The following is a 17,327-nucleotide window of genomic DNA, read 5'->3' on the forward strand; positions in this document are numbered from 1 at the left end:
CTATGAGTCAGTTTTATCCGGTTGTAATATATTATTAATATATTGCCCAATTCCAATGAATATTTCATTAGGATTTTTGCATTGATATTCGTTATCAATATTGGTCTGTGGTTGTGTGTACACTACCTTTGTCAGGCTTTTATCATTCACAAAAAGACTTGTTTTAAAGGTATGTGGAGCATAATAATAATGCTGAAATGGTAGGACACATTCCCGTTTATTTTGATTCCTAAACAATGAGAATGAAAAAATACAGCGTGGTACAGGTGACTTGTATCACTTCAAATCATAATTAGCCACTCTAAGCTTAGGGACAGTGTAAGTTCTTCCCAAAGAGAGATAACAGAAACTCTATTGAATCTCATCCCCATTTCAGACTATATCAGAGCTTGTATGGGATGTGGAAGACGTTTTTGTACGTCACGTGTATTCTGTATTTATTGAGAAATGTGTTATACACACACAGAGAATATTTGCATTTTTTGTATTCCCATCAGCTTCCCTAGAGCAGTGTTGGGCATAGCACAGACAATTGATAATTGCTAATTGAATTAATACTATTAGATATATTGCTTTAATAACTAATGACAGTTCTCATTTATTGGTGCTTAGCTTGCACCAGACACTTTACACACATTATCTCATTTAATCCTCACACTAACCATGGAAAATAGGTGTTGCTATGCCATTTAAAGATAAGGAAAGAGGCCGGGCATGGTGGCTTACGCCTGTAATCCCGGCACTCACGGAGGCCAAGGCGGGCAGATCACTTGAGGTTAGGAGTTCAACCCCATCTCTACTAAAAATACAAAAATTAGCCGGGTGAAGTGGTCAGTGCCTGTAATCCCAGCTACTCAGGAGGCTGAGGCATGAGAATCACTCGAACCCAGGAGACGAGGTTGCAGTGAGACAAGATCTCGCCACTGCACTCCAGCCTGGGCGACAGAGTGAGACTCTTATCTATAAATAAATAAATATAAAGATAAGGAAAGAGACTCAGAGGGATTGCTATTTGACCCAGCAGTCCACTTCTGGGAATTTATCCTGCAAATACATTTGTGAGCTTCATAAATGAAATGTGTTCATTAAACAAATGTATATAATTTATGAACAGATGTTTTATTGCAACATTTTTCAACATGCTCTTTTCCTGCGGCTTTCCTGTGTCAATATCACTCACACTCAGTTTTTAGGAATTTCACCCACCTATTGCAGGAGCTAAGTTATACCTATCTTAATGCCCAGGGAAGTTTCTGCATGTTTGAGAATCTATGTGGTATTCCCAATTGCACAGAATTCAATGATGTACTGACTGGTATTAATGGAAATAATTTGGTTTTAATTCTCTCATAAACTTCAATTTGCTACTTTTTTTAAAAAGGAAAATCACAAATAATACTCTCTAAAATATGGTAATACAGTACCTGTACTTTTAACAGGGTACCTAAAATTGTGGATTGATATGCCTTTGAAATAAAGATCAGTCTATACTAGTGAGGTGTCAACATTATAATACTAAAATCCAATAATATAATTCAGTGCCTAACGATACTAGCCTTAGAGGAAGGCTGAGTTCAGATGTTGCTTAGTACTTGTTTAGGGGACCCTCTGCAAGCCGGATTGCTTGCAATTTATTTACATTCACAAAACATCAACTCCTTGGTGGGGCTGACATGAAGATTAAATAAAATCTGAGAAAGACGCACCACATTGCTAGGAGCCTCATTATCATTGATAAATGATCCCTGCAGTGAAGGCTCACAGATTCTTTGTCATAGTTTTTCATGACAAAGATTCTGATTCTTACTCATTGAGAACATCAAGAAAATGTTGTCTTCAGAATATTTACTTAGAAGCACTGATATGAAACACGGTGCTTATACATAATTGTTTAGTTAAAGATGGAGTGAAAAGAACATGGGCTTTGGAGTTGAACAGGGTCATGGTCTTGAATACTGGCTCTGCCACTCAGCAGCAAGACACCTGGCCAAATAGCAATCCCTCTGAGTCTCTTTCCTTATCTTTATTTTTATTTATTTATAGATAAGAGTCTCTGTCGCCCAGGCTGGAGTGCAGTGGCGAGATCTTGTCTCACTGCAACCTCGTCTCCTGGGTTCGAGTGATTCTCATGCCTCAGCCTCCTGAGTAGCTGGGATTACAGGCACTGACCACTTCACCCGGCTAATTTTTGTATTTTTAGTAGAGATGGGGTTGAACTCCTAACCTCAAGTGATCTGCCCGCCTTGGCCTCCGTGAGTGCCGGGATTACAGGCGTAAGCCACCATGCCCGGCCTCTTTCCTTATCTTTAAATGGCATAGCAACACCTATTTTCCATGGTTAGTGTGAGGATTAAATGAGATAATGTGTGTAAAGTGTCTGGTGCAAGCTAAGCACCAATAAATGAGAACTGTCATTAGTTATTAAAGCAATATATCTAATAGTATTAATTCAATTAGCAATTATCAATTGTCTGTGCTATGCCCAACACTGCTCTAGGGAAGCTGATGGGAATACAAAAAATGCAAATATTCTCTGTGTGTGTATAACACATTTCTCAATAAATACAGAATACACGTGACGTACAAAAACGTCTTCCACATCCCATACAAGCTCTGATATAGTCTGAAATGGGGATGAGATTCAATAGAGTTTCTGTTATCTCTCTTTGGGAAGAACTTACACTGTCCCTAAGCTTAGAGTGGCTAATTATGATTTGAAGTGATACAAGTCACCTGTACCACGCTGTATTTTTTCATTCTCATTGTTTAGGAATCAAAATAAACGGGAATGTGTCCTACCATTTCAGCATTATTATTATGCTCCACATACCTTTAAAACAAGTCTTTTTGTGAATGATAAAAGCCTGACAAAGGTAGTGTACACACAACCACAGACCAATATTGATAACGAATATCAATGCAAAAATCCTAATGAAATATTCATTGGAATTGGGCAATATATTAATAATATATTACAACCGGATAAAACTGACTCATAGAGTGTAAATGTGATTCAGTGTTAAAACTCTTTTAAACACCACATTAATATGATGGAAGAGAAAAATAATGATTTGCTCAATAAGCGCTGAGAGTCACTTGACAACTCAATATGCATTCCTGAACTAAAAAGATCAAACCCACAAATCTCAGTTAGCTGGAACAGTAGACTTTTTCCTTTACACGATGATCAAAAGCCAGCATCATGTTTCAAGGCAAAATAGGAAAAATGTTCCCATGAATATTGAGCAAAAAAAATTATATAACATAGCTTTGGATGTTTATCTTAACATAAACTACTAAGAGAACTATATAAGATGTATGAAAAGTGAAAAGAGGTAAAATGATCTTTATTTGCAATTGATATAATTGTATACTTGAAAACGCCAAAGGAACAACCAGAAAACTATTAAAATTGATAAAATAATTAGATAAGGCACTGGTTACAATATTTGTAATTAAAATCAGGATTTTCTATGTACAATCAGAAAACATAATGGAGGTAAACATTCCATTCACAAAAGCGTTAACAGATGACATGCTTTGGAATAAACACCAAGAAAGAGACCTACCTGAAGAAAATTTGAAAATGCCACTGAAATACAAAACACTTGCATATACATGGATAGGAAGATTCAAAATTATAAAGATGTCAATTCTCCCTAAATTAATCTAGAGACTCAATATGATTTCAATCCAAATGTCAATTCTTTGGGGGCTGATATGAAATTGTCATACAACTTGAATAATAAACATGAGAATACAGTTGGCCCTTCGGTAAAAGATTATCATAAAATCATTCAAAATACAACTCGAATAATAAATATGTGAGAATATAGTCAGCCCTTCATATCCATGGGTTCTGCATCCACGGATTCAACAAAGCAGGAATAAAAAATACTTTAAAAAAAAAACTGGGGGCCGGGCGCGGTGGCTCACGCCTGTAATCCCAGCACTTTGGGAGGCCGAGGCGGGCGGATCACAAGGTCAGGAAATCGAGACCACGGGGAAACCCCGTCTCTACTAAAAATACAAAAAATGAGCCGGGCGCGGTGGCGGGCGCCTGTAGTCCCAGCTACTCGGGAGGCTGAGGCAGGAGAATGGCGTGAACCCGGGAGGCGGAGTTTTCAGTGAGCCAGGATCGCGCCACTGCCCTCCAGCTTGGGCGACAGAGCAAGACTCTGTCTCAAAAAAAAAAACAAAAAACAAAAAACAAAAAAAAAACTGTGTCTGTACTGAACATGTACAGACTTTTAAAAATGTCATTATTCCCTAAACAATACAGTGTAACTATTTACATAGCCTTTACATAGTATTCAATAGTCTCATCTAAGTAATCTAGAGATGATTTAAAACATACAGGAGGATGTGCATAGGTTATGTGCGAATAATATACCATTTTATACCAGGGACTTGAGCATCTGTGGATTTCGGTATATGAGGGAGGTCCTACAACCAGTTCCCCACAGACCAAAGGGACGAGTGTATTTGGGAAAAACTTGAGACAGAAGAATGAGACCAGCCCTACCAGTTATTAAATTTCAAAACTATAGTTAACCAAAATAGCTTGTTACTGAACAGAAATAGAAGTATTAGTGGCATTTCAAATCAGTGGGTAAAAAGGACAATTCAAAATTGTTGTGAAAATTTGCTAATTGTTTGTGGGAAAATTGCATTCTGACATCATCACTTACATTTTTTTTTTTTTTTTTTGAGAGGGAGTCTCGCTCTCTCGCCCAGGCTGGCGTGCAATGGCACGATCTCGGCTCATTGCAACCTCCGCCTCAACCTCCCAAGTAGCTCGGAATAGGGCACCTGCCATCATGCCTGGCTAATTTCTGTACTTTTGTAGAGATGGGGTTTCACCATGTTGGCCAGCCTGGCCTTAGGTGATCTGCCTGTCTCCACCTCCCAAAGTGCTGGGATTACTGGCATAAGCCACCGTGCCTGGCCATCACCACTTACTTTAAAATGAATAACAGATGAAGCAAACTTCAAATATTAAAATGTAATAAATTACTAGAAGAAAAACATATTTTTAGAATCTGAGCATGGATAAGGCCTTCCCAAGCCTAACCCAAAACATAGAAGTCATAAAGAAAAAAACCCACATAAATCTGGCTTTGTAACAGGTTAAAATTTACCATACTATGAAAATAAACACATGGCTACACAAACAAATGACAAACTAAGAAAAACTACAGCAGTACACATGAAGGGTTAATTTCCTAAATATAAAATAAACTCCCACAAAATCACAATACACAGGTAATCTAAGAGAAAAGTGGCAAAATATATAAACAGGAAGCTTAACAGAAAAAGTTGCTCAACCTCACTCATAATTACATACAAAACTAGAAGCTGGGCATGGTGGCTGATGCCTATAATGCTAGCACTTTGGGAGGCCGAGGTGGGAAGATTGCTTGAGCCCAGGAGTTCAAGACCAACCTCGGCAACAAAGTGAACACCCCACCCCCCAACCTCTATCCTGTCTGTATAGAAAAATTTAAAAATTAGCCACACAGGAGGATCCCTTGGGCCAGGCCAGGGAGGCTGAGGCTGCAGTGAGCCACGATAGCACCATTGCACTCCAGCCTGGGCGACACAGCGAGGCCCTGGCTCAAAAAACCAACCAACAAACAAAAATGAGAACAACCTAGAAGCTATTTTTTCACAGAGAAGATTAGTAACAATGAATATTATTACTAATAAGATGACTCTTTTTTTTGAGACGAGGTCTCACTCTGTCCCCCAGGCTACAGTGCAGTGGTGCTATCATGGCTTGCTACAGCCTCAACCTCCTGGGCTCAGGCAATCCTCCTGCCTCAGCCTCCCGAGTAGCTGGGACTTACAGGTGTGTGTCACCACGCCCGGCTAATTTTTCTATTTTTTGTAAAGACGGGGGTCTACCTATGCTGCTCAGGCTGGTCTCGAACTCCTGGGCTTAAGCGATCTGCTCTCCTCAGCATGCCAAAGTGCTGGGATTACAGACTTCAGCCACTGTGCCCAGCAAGACTACTCTTATTAAACAATGAATGAATACAGGTTTATGAGCATTCATGTAAACAGGTATTTTCCTATACTGTTGGAGACAGCTTAAAATGATTTAACGCTCCTGATGAGCAACTGGTAATGCTTAAATTTAAAATGTAGTTTGGCAGAGTAATTTTTAAAAATACATCCCATAGGTATATTCACATAAGCAAATTATGAGGATGTGCACAGGTTTTCAGAATTTTTTTTTTTTTTTTGTAATCACCAAAACTTGAAGCCAACCAAGTAACTGGAAAATGCAAAATTATGATATATTCATTCACTGTGATTGACTACTACCCAATCGCAGAAGAAAAACCCAGTGAGGTACAGCTAGAGGTACTGATGTGAGATGTCTTAAAAACACCGAATTGCTAAGTGACTAAAATCAAGATGCAGAACTGTATGCAGAGTATGATCCAATTTCTGGAAAAATATGTGTATGAAATTCTTACTAGTGGTTACCTCTGGTGAGTGGGATTGTTGCGGTATGAGGACTTTGACTTTTTACTTTAACTCTTCTGCACATTGCATATGGATTGAAGTTTCCTTTGTAGGCAAGTGTGGCTTATTTACGCTTTTCCAAACTCTGCAATCTATCCAGGAAGGTCTCTTCATATGACACCCACATTCCCACTTCTGTGCCTTGGGCTCAGGTCCTCCTCTTCCTTTTTCTTTGCACATTTAATCTTGTCCATTCTTCAAGGACCAGCTCAAATGCCAACAATTCCATGAGAACTTTCTGAACTCCTTAAAAGTACACTGCTCTCTTCCTTCTTGGTATTCCCACTGTACACAGCTGTGCATTTTTCTCTCACTTACATTTGTCGACTTTTTCCAATTTCTAAGCATCTTAAGAGGACAAAGCATGTTTAAAATTATTTTGTCTTCTGCACTCCCACATTACAGTCAATATGAAGCATAGCATTCGATACTTTTAAATATGAGATAATTTCCTCAGTATATACATATTACTTTCAAAAGGGCGAGCCTGGCCAGGCATGGTGGCTCACGCCTGTAATCTCAGCACTTTGGGAGGCCGAGGCCGGTGGGTCACCTGAGGTCAGGAGTTTGAGACCAGCCTGGCCAACATGGTGAAACCCCATCTCTACTAAAAATACAAAAATTAGCCAGGAATGGTGGCGGGCACCTGTAATCTCAGCTACTCAGGAGGCTGAGACAGGAGAATGGCTTGAACCCCGGAGGCCGACATAGAGATCGCGCCACTGCACTCCAGCTTGGGCGACATGGGAAGACTCTGTCTCAAAAAATAAAAAAATAAAAAAAAAAAATGCTGAGCCTTGTCATTTAGTTCCTAGGTCTTGTGGCCTACATTTTATTTTATTTATTTAGAAATGTGCAGATGGTATAAAATCTACTGTTTTAGAATAAATTCACATTTTGTACCTCTGAAATTTTCCATTCAAGGAAATCTTAAAAAATTGAGGTCTGATTTATTCACAATTCTGATGGTAAGCAGAACACTTACTTAATTTAGCAAACTGCTTCCTAACTATCCTCCCCACATAAATAAAACAAAAAACTAAGGTCTTCAAAGAATATTTCAGTAACAAGAATATAAAAATATTGAATACTAAAGAAGAGCAATAGATATAATATTGTAATATCACTTTTATCCAGTGTAAGACAATGTTTAAGCTTTATTTTTATGAAACATTTCAGATTCCCTCATATCACAGCACATCAATAAGCAATATGTACATAGACTGACTTTTATAGTACATGTCATGTCCCAAATTCCCAATCCTAGGTAAGATATCAAGTTACAAAATACAAGTGCTGATAATTAAACTATAGGTAGTATATTAAACAAAAGTGAGTTTTTAGCAATTATGTGAAATGAGGCTTTAATCAAAACGAGACTTAATGCCACAAGGTGCCTTTTTTCCCAAGAGTAATTAATTCAATCAAGCCCATGATTCCAAGCTCAAGTGACAAGTTTTATATTCTTGAAGTAAACAAGAAAAGTCAATCAATGCTTAAGTGGTATATTTTAGTATATGTTATATTTCTGGACAATCTCTCATTGCATTCAATTTTTAGAACTTGTCTTTGAGTTTAATAAAACAAAATAATTAGAGAAGAAAGCCCACTCCACTTAGAGGAATGTAACATAATTGTTCTGTCTGGGTACAACACTGGGGGTCTTTTGTCAACTTACCACACTAATTGACTTACCAAAAGCATACTTCCTTCAGCTACAACTGTAATTGGAACATACAGATTTTACCTGAAGAAAATCCTGTACTTCCAGTTTCAAAAAGCAGACAATTCTATGAAGAAGCAACCATTTAAATATCTAACTATACACATTTAAGTTTTTACAACTTCATGCCTTATGAGGAATTTTCATTTCAGAAGTATCATTTCACAGACCCAGCATCATATATTTATACATATTTCATACAGTATAGTATTAGAAACTGTAAATGGCACAGAATAATCATAATTACCACAAAATTTTAACAATTTCCAGTGATCTTAAAAAGACAAATTATAACCGCCTTTGCTCAGCTAAGACATCCAGTTATGGTTATAACTTTCGAAAATCCTAAAGTTATGTGAAAAAAATTAGTCAAAAGAAAATCTGTAAATCTGATACTTTCCAATATTTTAAATATGCATAGCTAAAGCGAAAATAAAGGGGTTGATCTGGCACATGAATAATTAAGTCAATGAATTTTACAACCCTGAGCCATTTTGGCAACTATTTTAGGTTTCACATAATTTTCACAGTCTTAGTACCACCATTTTCATTTAGATAAAAGAAATGACCTTTTGAAATCATGGGCATCAAATTTGGTGCTTATGGACAAGAATCACAACTAGAAGCTAGAGACAAAATGGATCACAGCAAGCATAGTTTCTCTCAAAGTATAAGGAATGTTATAGAACATACAATAGAAGCGATAGTTTAGAAACCTTGGGAAGCTCACATTTCTGATTTTGTTTTACTAAACAATTTGAAGCATTATATTCATGTTTAAAAAAATGAAACAAGAAAAATGCGGCATGGAACATTTTAGAAGTCACAGAAGGTTCTCGTCTTCCCTTTGTTTTGGGCACATTGTCTCACCTGTTTTCACTTTGGTACAAAAAGAAACAAAACCGAATCTCTGCTCAGAGTAGTCATAGTGAGAACACTGAGATTTGCATATGTTTTTCTGATTTCCCATCCATCTAGACCCTGAAATCTAAATAAATATTTCAGTTAAAACTTTTTTTCCATTTGCATGACATCTAGGCCACTATATATCCTACCCTGAATGGGGGAGGATGGGACAGCTGTATCTTAAACTGAAGCGGTGGCAGCTAAAACCTGGCAACTGCTGCCAGAGTCCCCAATGTGTCCTGCCTATTATTATTTTTTAAAATGTGACAAAGGCAAAACCTACAGTTGGAAACTCACGCAATTTAGAAATATGTTGAAAAATTTTATTATAGTCCTTAGGATTTCCAAGTAAACGCTCCTGAATCAAGTATTACAAAGCTGCTAATTAGTAACTGAAAATTAGCCATTCAAATAATATTAGAAATAGTTGCTGAATTGTTTTTATGAAAGCTTCCTCTTGGATTCTGTAAGGATCAGAGTATCTGAATCCACACACCAGCTAGTTTCAAGAAAGAATTCTTTTGACTAAAACTTACCCTAAAACCAATTTTCCCAACGCTTTTCTTTTTCCCAAATAGTCCAATGTTTTGAGGAGAAATAAATGAGGCAGGGTGTTTTATACTGCACTGTACCCTTTAGGAAACCTTTTAGTGAACTGGGAAAATTTTCACAACATAAACTCTATGTTTATAGATATTATTACTCTGCTGTATAATATATACTGTGCGGAAAAAAAAAAGAAAGAAAACACTAGCCCGGGCAACACGGTAAAACCCCATCTCTACAAAAAATACAAAAATTAGCTGGGTATGGTGGTGCCAGCCTGTGGTTCCAGCTACATGGGAGGCTGAGGTGAGAGGATTGCCTGGGCCTGGGAGGTCAAGGCTGCAGTTAGTTGTGACGTTGCCACTGTACTCCAGCCTGGGCAACAGGGTGAGACCCTGTCTCAAAAAAAAAAAAAAAAAAACCAAGAAGTGTTTTATCAAAGGATAAAACTGAAATGCTATAGTGTATAGTGTGACCATAATTTCAGAAGAGAATCAGCATAATTTAAAAGGATAGCTAGCATACTATATGTTTTAATAATTCCAGTATTTTTGTTATTTGGGCTTAATTTAACTTCTTTTCCTCTTTTTGATTTTTGTATTCTAAGAGGGCACTTTTAATTTTCAAGTTGTGTTTGAAACTATAAAGAGTATGCTAATACAACTTAATATAAATATAAATAATATATAAGCTCTCTCTATATATATACATACATATAAACAGACCCAAGCATTAGACCACTGATGTTGTACTTTCAGGATTCACACGAATAAGTCTAGATGCATTCCTCAGATCTTGGAGTTGCTTGGCAGGTTTCCCCACACCTTCTTCAAACCTTTTCTCCACCACAGGGAGGACTGTTTCATATAAAAAGGATGCATTCTGTCTGATAAAAGCTTTCTTCTCTGGATCCTGCTCACATCGAAGACTATAATCCACATGCTGAACAGCAACCAAAATGATTTCCACCAGGCTCTCCAAAAGTACCATGTGCAGCTCTGGGAAATACAGCTTCAGAGCCTCTTCCAAGAAGCCCATGGTCTGTTTGGTGAAAGCAACCACTGTGTAACTTAGGTTCACCCAGCAGTCATCCCCTGTGTACTGCTCAAAGTTACTTACCCCACAACTTTTCATCTCTTCTTTGAGCTTACCCAGGGCTTCTGGCGTCATCAAGTTCATCCTTCTCCACATCTCTTCAGAGTTGCGATGTTTAGTGGCTTCAATGATGATTTCTTTGTAACTGTGCAAGGCCCCTTGGATGTCTTTCACCAGAAGGGCATGGATGATGAAGGTGAGGTCCAGTCCGATATCACCCAGTTGCTGGCAATGCTCCTTAGCCACTTTTACACACTCAGCTGCTGTTGAGAGGCTCTCCTTACTATCAAACACCTGCTTGCTGAAAGCATCCACGAACATGCCCATGGCTGATCTTGCCCAGACCACAAAGGCGGAGTAGCAGCCGCTGTCAGTGCCTGCAAAATCAATCTCAAATTCTCTTGCAGTCTCAAGAAGGCTGGTAAAGAAGACATGGCACAGCTTATGAATATAGAGTAAAGTGGCGCCTTCAATGCGAAGCTGACGAATTGCTGTATGAACAGCGGCTGCCCTGTTTCTCAAAAATAGCTCACAGGCCTTCGTGCACTGGCCCAGCCGGATCAGTTGCGAAACTGCTCTGCGAGTAGCCTTGGGACCACCTCTCAGGGAACGATCTGGGGAGAGTTCGAAAACCAGCACCTCAGTGAGCTGTCGAACTCGCTCCTCCACTTTGGCCCTTAGTTCTTTTACAGGAGGTGGGCTAGGCTTATCTTCCAGGTAATGGTTCAATTTATCCAGCAGGTCAACAGCCCCTTCAAAGTCCCTCTGCGCAATGCAGACATCCAGGTCTTCAGGTAACTCCTGGATCCATTCCATGGAGAGGTCCACGTTCTCTTCCTCTACCTCAGGAACAGCTGGCTCTTCTTCTTCGTCATCCTCAAATGGGTTAGTGGCCTTGGAAGTCACTTGGGGTGGCCCTCGAGGGGCCGCTGCCTCCTCCTGCTCCCTTCGCCTTTTCTCACTGAGGGCCCTCTTGGTCTCCTCCAACACTTCCAGCCACTCTCGTTTGATTTTAGCATTTTCGGCCTGGAAAATACGGCTCTCGGGGAACATAAGCAGCTTGAACATGTCCTTCATGGGCGGGTTGTCCTTGACATTGACTACGGCCAAACCATCTAGGGAATAGAGAGCGTTGTAGCGATACATCCCCCGCCGCTGTGGCAGCCAGGTAGCCACCAACAAACAATCGTTCATGAGAAAGCCGTGCACCCGCTGCAGTTGGGCCATGTGGTCGGCATCGTATTCCACTAGGTCCCCGTTGTACACCAGGTACTGTCCTGGCGTCTCCAGCAAATGCCTGCAGCCTTCCACCTTCTCAAGCAGGGTAGTGAGAGTGCGCTGCTTTCCTTCCTCGCCTGGACCGGAGCCGTCGCGGGAGGCGCCCCCGGGGGTGGAGAAAAAACCGGCCTGGCCTCGGAGGTGGTCTCGGCCCCCCGCCCCACCGACTCCCTCCTCCCCGCCAGAGGCGGCAGCGGCTCCGGCGGCAGCTGCGGCAGGCAGCAACGTAAGCGGGATGCTCTCCAGGCTGCTCTTCTGCTCCGTCAGCAGGTGGCTGAGCTGGTACATCTCGCTCTCCAGGTAGGAGATCTCACGGGCCGTCTCTATGAACTGCCGGTAGTTCTGGTAGACATTGCGCTTCAGGTTCTGCGCCGTCTCCTCCGCCAGCGCCTGGATGCGCTGCCGGTGCTCCTGGAGGTCCCGGTCCCCATCCGACTGCTGCGAGAGCTGCTTCACGTACAGCCGCGCCTCAAAACCCCCTGACTCCAGCTGCCGACGCAGGCGGCTCGCCCCACTGTCCGACATCGCCATCGCCATCGCCATTTCCGTCAGGGTCTCACGCACTCACTGTCACTATCGGCGCCGCAGCCGCCGCGGCTGTCTACACCCACCCAAGACCCGCCGAGCTCCTGGGCTGAGGAAGCAGGAATTGGAACGAGACGAGTGCGCCTGCGCCGGGTCTGAGCGTCAGACACTGCGCCTGCGCAAGGGGGCCGAGCGCAGACATTGCGCCTGCGCAGGAATGCCATCAGTTAAAGCGCATGCGCCGGAGGAGCTAGTGCGGAAGTGAGGGGAGAGGCCGAGAGCAATTTGGGTACTGCGCATGAACCGAGCGTGACGTTGAGGTTTGAAATAACCGGCAAAGAGTAAAGGCTGGAACTAGCTTCCTGAAAGCTTCGTAGGGCCGATGCCCTGTGAGCCCAGGTTCTGCGCCCACTAGGAGGTGTCGTGCTGACTGCTTGCTTTAAAGCCCTAGAATCTTGGCTTCGGCGTTTGGGGTAAGCGCCGTTCTCGTTCACGTTCTCTTTCTCAAGCGAGTTTCCGCGAACTCTCGCGGGATTGACTGGCCGTCTCGAGAGCCGGTATCTCCTAGGAGGTAGTCCTGGTCCTCCGCTAGGCGGCTTGGGGTCGCAGCCTAACTTGGAGCCAGCCTGACACCGGCGGATCCCGCCTGTGATCCTGGCAACGATGGACGATGACCTGATGTTGGCCCTGCGGCTTCAGGAGGAGTGGAACTTGCAGGAGGCGGAGCGCGATCAGGCCCACGAGTCCCTGTCGCTAGTGGACGCGTCGTGGGAGTTGGTGGACCCCACACCGGACTTGCAGGCCCTGTTTGTTCAGTTTAACGACCAGTTCTTCTGGGGCCAGCTGGAGGCCGTCGAGGTGAAGTGGAGCGTGCGAATGACCCTGTGAGTTCCGAGCCCCGCTGGGGAAAGAGGCGGGACTGGCAGTTCTCCTGCAGCCCCCGGTCCTGGTCTTCTCTCCTTTCTCTGGTCCGACGGTCCCAGGGGGCGTTAAATGAGGGGGGAGTCTGGTTTTGGACCTGGCAATTCCTGCCTTGGCGTATTTCTCTTTTTCTTACCTTTTCTCCCACTCGAACAATAAGAAAGCTGTGTAGACCCCACCGCCACGGTTGGACTCAGGGCCATAACGAGAAAAGAGATTTGTGTTTGAATCTCACTAAACTTGAAAATAACAAGTTCCTGATTTGCCTTATGATAGTGCTGTAGGACCCTGAAGGGAAAAGCAACCAAATCTGCCCCTAAGAAAGTGCTGAGGACGCAGAGTAACCTCCAAAGGATGTGCGTTCCCCTCCTCTCTTTCCCGTTAGGAACCCACTTTAGTGAGCTCGTGTGTTGCAGTGGGGATCTTCAGTGATGCTTTTAAACCGATTCTTTTTCTACATGCTAAATTTGAGAAATCTTATTTGAAATAATAATCTACTCCTGCACGTGAATAGGGTGAAGTTTAAGATACAGTTGTATACCACCAGCATGCTTGTTTTTGAGTTGACAGAAAACAACCTACAAACAAATTAAGATATATTAAATTGTGTTTAAAGTACCAATCTCCTTTATACAGGCGTCTGTTATCATTTTGGAGATACACTATTGGAGATACCTGCTTGTTAATAACACCAAACTGTGATTTGTCGTAAGGAGACCGGGTGTAGCAGAATGGGATTGCCTTCGAGCTGTTGCAGCCTAGCTAGGGCAAGGGAAGCTGCAGTTGGGCCATGTGGTCCGCATCGTATTCCACTAGGTCCCCGTTGTACACCAGGTACTGTCCTGGCGTCTCTATCAGGTGCCTGCAGCCTTCCACCTTCTCAAGCAGGGTGGTGAGAGGGCGCTGCTTTCCTTCCTCGCCTGGCCGGGGAGCCGTCGCGGGAGGCGCCCCCGGGAGCTGTAACTAATTAATTGGGTGAAATGCAAGTATCTGCTAACCAAGGGGGTATACTCTCAAGAAAGCCATCTGCCAAATGAGTTCTCTTAGTGTGCACTGCCCAAGAATGTGTAAGGACTTGGGCATATTTGGTCAATGTAACACATTTTTATGGTGATTGTTTTCTAGGTGTGCTGGGATATGCAGCTATGAAGGGAAGGGTGGAATGTGTTCCATCCGTCTCAGCGAACCCCTTTTAAAGTTGAGACCAAGAAAGGATCTTGTAGAGGTATTTTTCATGTAAACTTGCTTCCTAGCTCAGTAATTTACAAATGCTTGTCATTGATTTAGACTGCTGTGAATTCACCTGTATGTATCTTTTAAAAAGTCTCTTTGCCCTCAGTGCAAACTTGAATTATGGGGCAAATAATAATGAACACCTTATGTTTTTTATAGTGCTTCATAGTGGGAAAAAAAAGGCTTCTAGGTATATTATCTGCTTTGATTGTACAACAGCCCTGTTTATGTTCATGTGTTGTTATTTTCATTTTTATGAGTAAATAAGGTTCAGAGAGGTGAAGTAACTGGCTTAAGTTATGTATTTAGAAGCAGAGAAAACAGGATCCACATCTTCCTATTGAGAAACACAAATTTTCATTCTCCTCAGTTGGGCTGCCACACTGCTGTGTGCTCAGGACACCTAGCCGAGCTGGCAGCAGAAACCAGTGTGAGTGCACGCTTCACATTTACAGCTGGTACTTCTGCTAGCAGAATGGAGCAGTGGGAGCTGAGGCAGGAGGATCTCTTGAACCCAGGAGGTGGAGGTTGCAGTGAGCTGAGACTGCGCGATTGCACTCCAGCCTGGGCAATAAGAGCGAAATTCCGTCTCAAAAAAACCCAAAAAAACAAAAAATCTGTACAAAAGAGCAGGGTGGTAGTTTCTCAGCATGGGGTGGGAAACATGTTAAAACATGCTTGGAGATGAGAGATGCTGTTTTTAAGGATAATAAAAGGCAGTGGATTACATGACAATGTGAATATACTCAACACTGAACTGTACACATAAAAATGGGTATGATGGGGAATTTTGTTAATTTTTTTTTTACCACAATTTGTTTAAAAAATAGCTACTAAATGTAAAATGGTACAGTAGAAATACTTGATGAATGAAAAAGAACAAAGCTCAGATGATACAAAGAGGAAGGTAGGTGTAAACAAAGTATCAATAATTAAATGTCAGTGGACTACACACTCCATTAAATACATGGAATGGCATGCTTACAGTAAAGACACACTTATTTTAAGTTTAAAAGGATGAGGAAAAGTAATCATCCAAACACTTAACAGCAGAAAACTATTGTGGCTATAAGGTCGAGTACTCATTATCCAAAGTGTTTGGGACCAGAAGTGTTTTAGATTTCAGATTTTTTTTTTTTTTAATTTGGAATATTTGTACTATACTTACTGGTTGAGCTTTCCTAATCCAAAAGTCCCAAATCTGAAATGGCTTTAGTGTGCATTTCCTTAGATCATAGCCTTTAAGCATCTTGTAAGTGCTCAAAAAGTTTTGGATTTTGGAGCATTTCAGATTTTGGATTGTCAAATTAGGGATGTTCAACCAGTATTAGTATCAGACTGAAGACTTCAAGGGAAGAAGTTTTACTAGAGGAAAAGTGGGATATTTTATAATAATAAAACAATCTATTAAACAGCAATACATAATGTCCCTAAAAGTAATAACGTAGCTTTAAATTTTATGAGGCATAAGTTAGCAGAAGCAAAAAGAATCTACAATCAGGCTGGGCGCAGTGGCTCATGCTTGTAATCCCAGCACTTTGGGAAGCTGAGACAGGTGGATCACTTGAGGCCAGGAGTTTGAGACCAGCCTGACCAACATGGTGAAACCCTGTCTCTACTAAAAATACAAAAAATTAGCTGGGTGTGGTGACACACACCTGTAGTCCCAGCTACTCAGGAGGCTGATGCACAAGAGTCGCTTGAACCTGGGAGGCGGAGGTTACAGTGAGCTGAGATCACACCACGGCAGTACAGTCTAGGTGACAGAGCAAGACCCTGTCTCACTACAGCCTCAACCTCCCAGGCCCAAGCAATCCTCCTGCCTCAGCCTCCCAAAGTGGTGGGATTCAGGTGTGAGCCACGACGCCCAGCCTCATACTTGCAGAACGTTAACACAACCTTCTTAGTAACCCAATGAATAAGCAGAAAAAAGTAATACACATTTTAAAAAGTTGAACAGCATAATTAACCAAATCAGGCTTACAAGGAGCCGTAACTGGAAGAGTTGCTTAATGAATATGTATTGGGTAAATGATTACATAAACACATGAAAAAAAATGGTTTTAAGTAGTGGGTGGGAAGAGAATGGGGAATGTATAATGGTATCAAGTGAGCGTTTCCTATTGGCAGAAAGTTACAAAATGACATTTTAGTCAATGATGGACCCCATGTATAACAGTGGTCCCATAAGATTATAAGACCATATATTTATTTATTTATTTATTTATTTTTATTTTTGTTTTTTGAGATGGAGTTTTGGTCTTGTTGCCCAGGCTGGAGTGCAATGACATGATCTCGGCTCCCTGCAGCCTCTGCCTCCCTGGTTCAAGAGATCCTTCTACCTCAGCCTCCCAAGTAGCTGGGATTACAGGTGTGTGCCACCACACCCGGCTCCTTTTTGTATTTTTAGTAGAGGTGGGGTTTCACCATGTTGGCCAGGCTGGTCTTGAACTCCTGACCCTAGGTGATCCTCCTGCCGCAGCCTCCCAAAGTGCTGGGATTACAGGTGTGAGTCACTGTGCCCAGCCAAGACCATGTGTGTGTGTATATATATATATATATATAT

The 17,327-nt window shown here is 41.8% G+C and overlaps 2 protein-coding genes across 3 annotated transcripts in view; one reads left to right on the forward strand and one right to left on the reverse strand.

Annotated features, from left to right (window-relative positions):
- Positions 1-7,644: 7,644 nt before the first annotated feature.
- EXOC8 (exocyst complex component 8) lies at positions 7,645-12,746 on the reverse strand. Its single transcript, XM_011965775.1, has one exon. It carries the CDS (start codon positions 12,623-12,625, stop codon positions 10,442-10,444), a length of 2,184 nt encoding a protein of 727 aa, XP_011821165.1. The 5' UTR covers positions 12,626-12,746; the 3' UTR covers positions 7,645-10,441.
- Positions 12,747-12,810: 64 nt separating this feature from the next.
- The window catches only part of SPRTN (SprT-like N-terminal domain), a 22,560-nt gene continuing 18,043 nt past the window's right edge, over positions 12,811-17,327 (forward strand). For both annotated transcript variants that reach the window (XM_011965753.1, XM_011965761.1), the window contains exons 1-2: positions 12,811-13,491; positions 14,654-14,753. In XM_011965753.1, the coding sequence (XP_011821143.1) occupies positions 13,271-13,491; positions 14,654-14,753 (321 nt within the window). In that variant the 5' untranslated portion in view covers positions 12,811-13,270. The remainder of the gene's footprint in view (positions 13,492-14,653; positions 14,754-17,327) is intronic.

Source organism: Mandrillus leucophaeus, unplaced genomic scaffold (genome assembly GCF_000951045.1).
Source record: "Mandrillus leucophaeus isolate KB7577 unplaced genomic scaffold, Mleu.le_1.0 Scaffold1186, whole genome shotgun sequence".
NCBI classification, from domain to species: Eukaryota; Metazoa; Chordata; class Mammalia; order Primates; family Cercopithecidae; genus Mandrillus; species Mandrillus leucophaeus.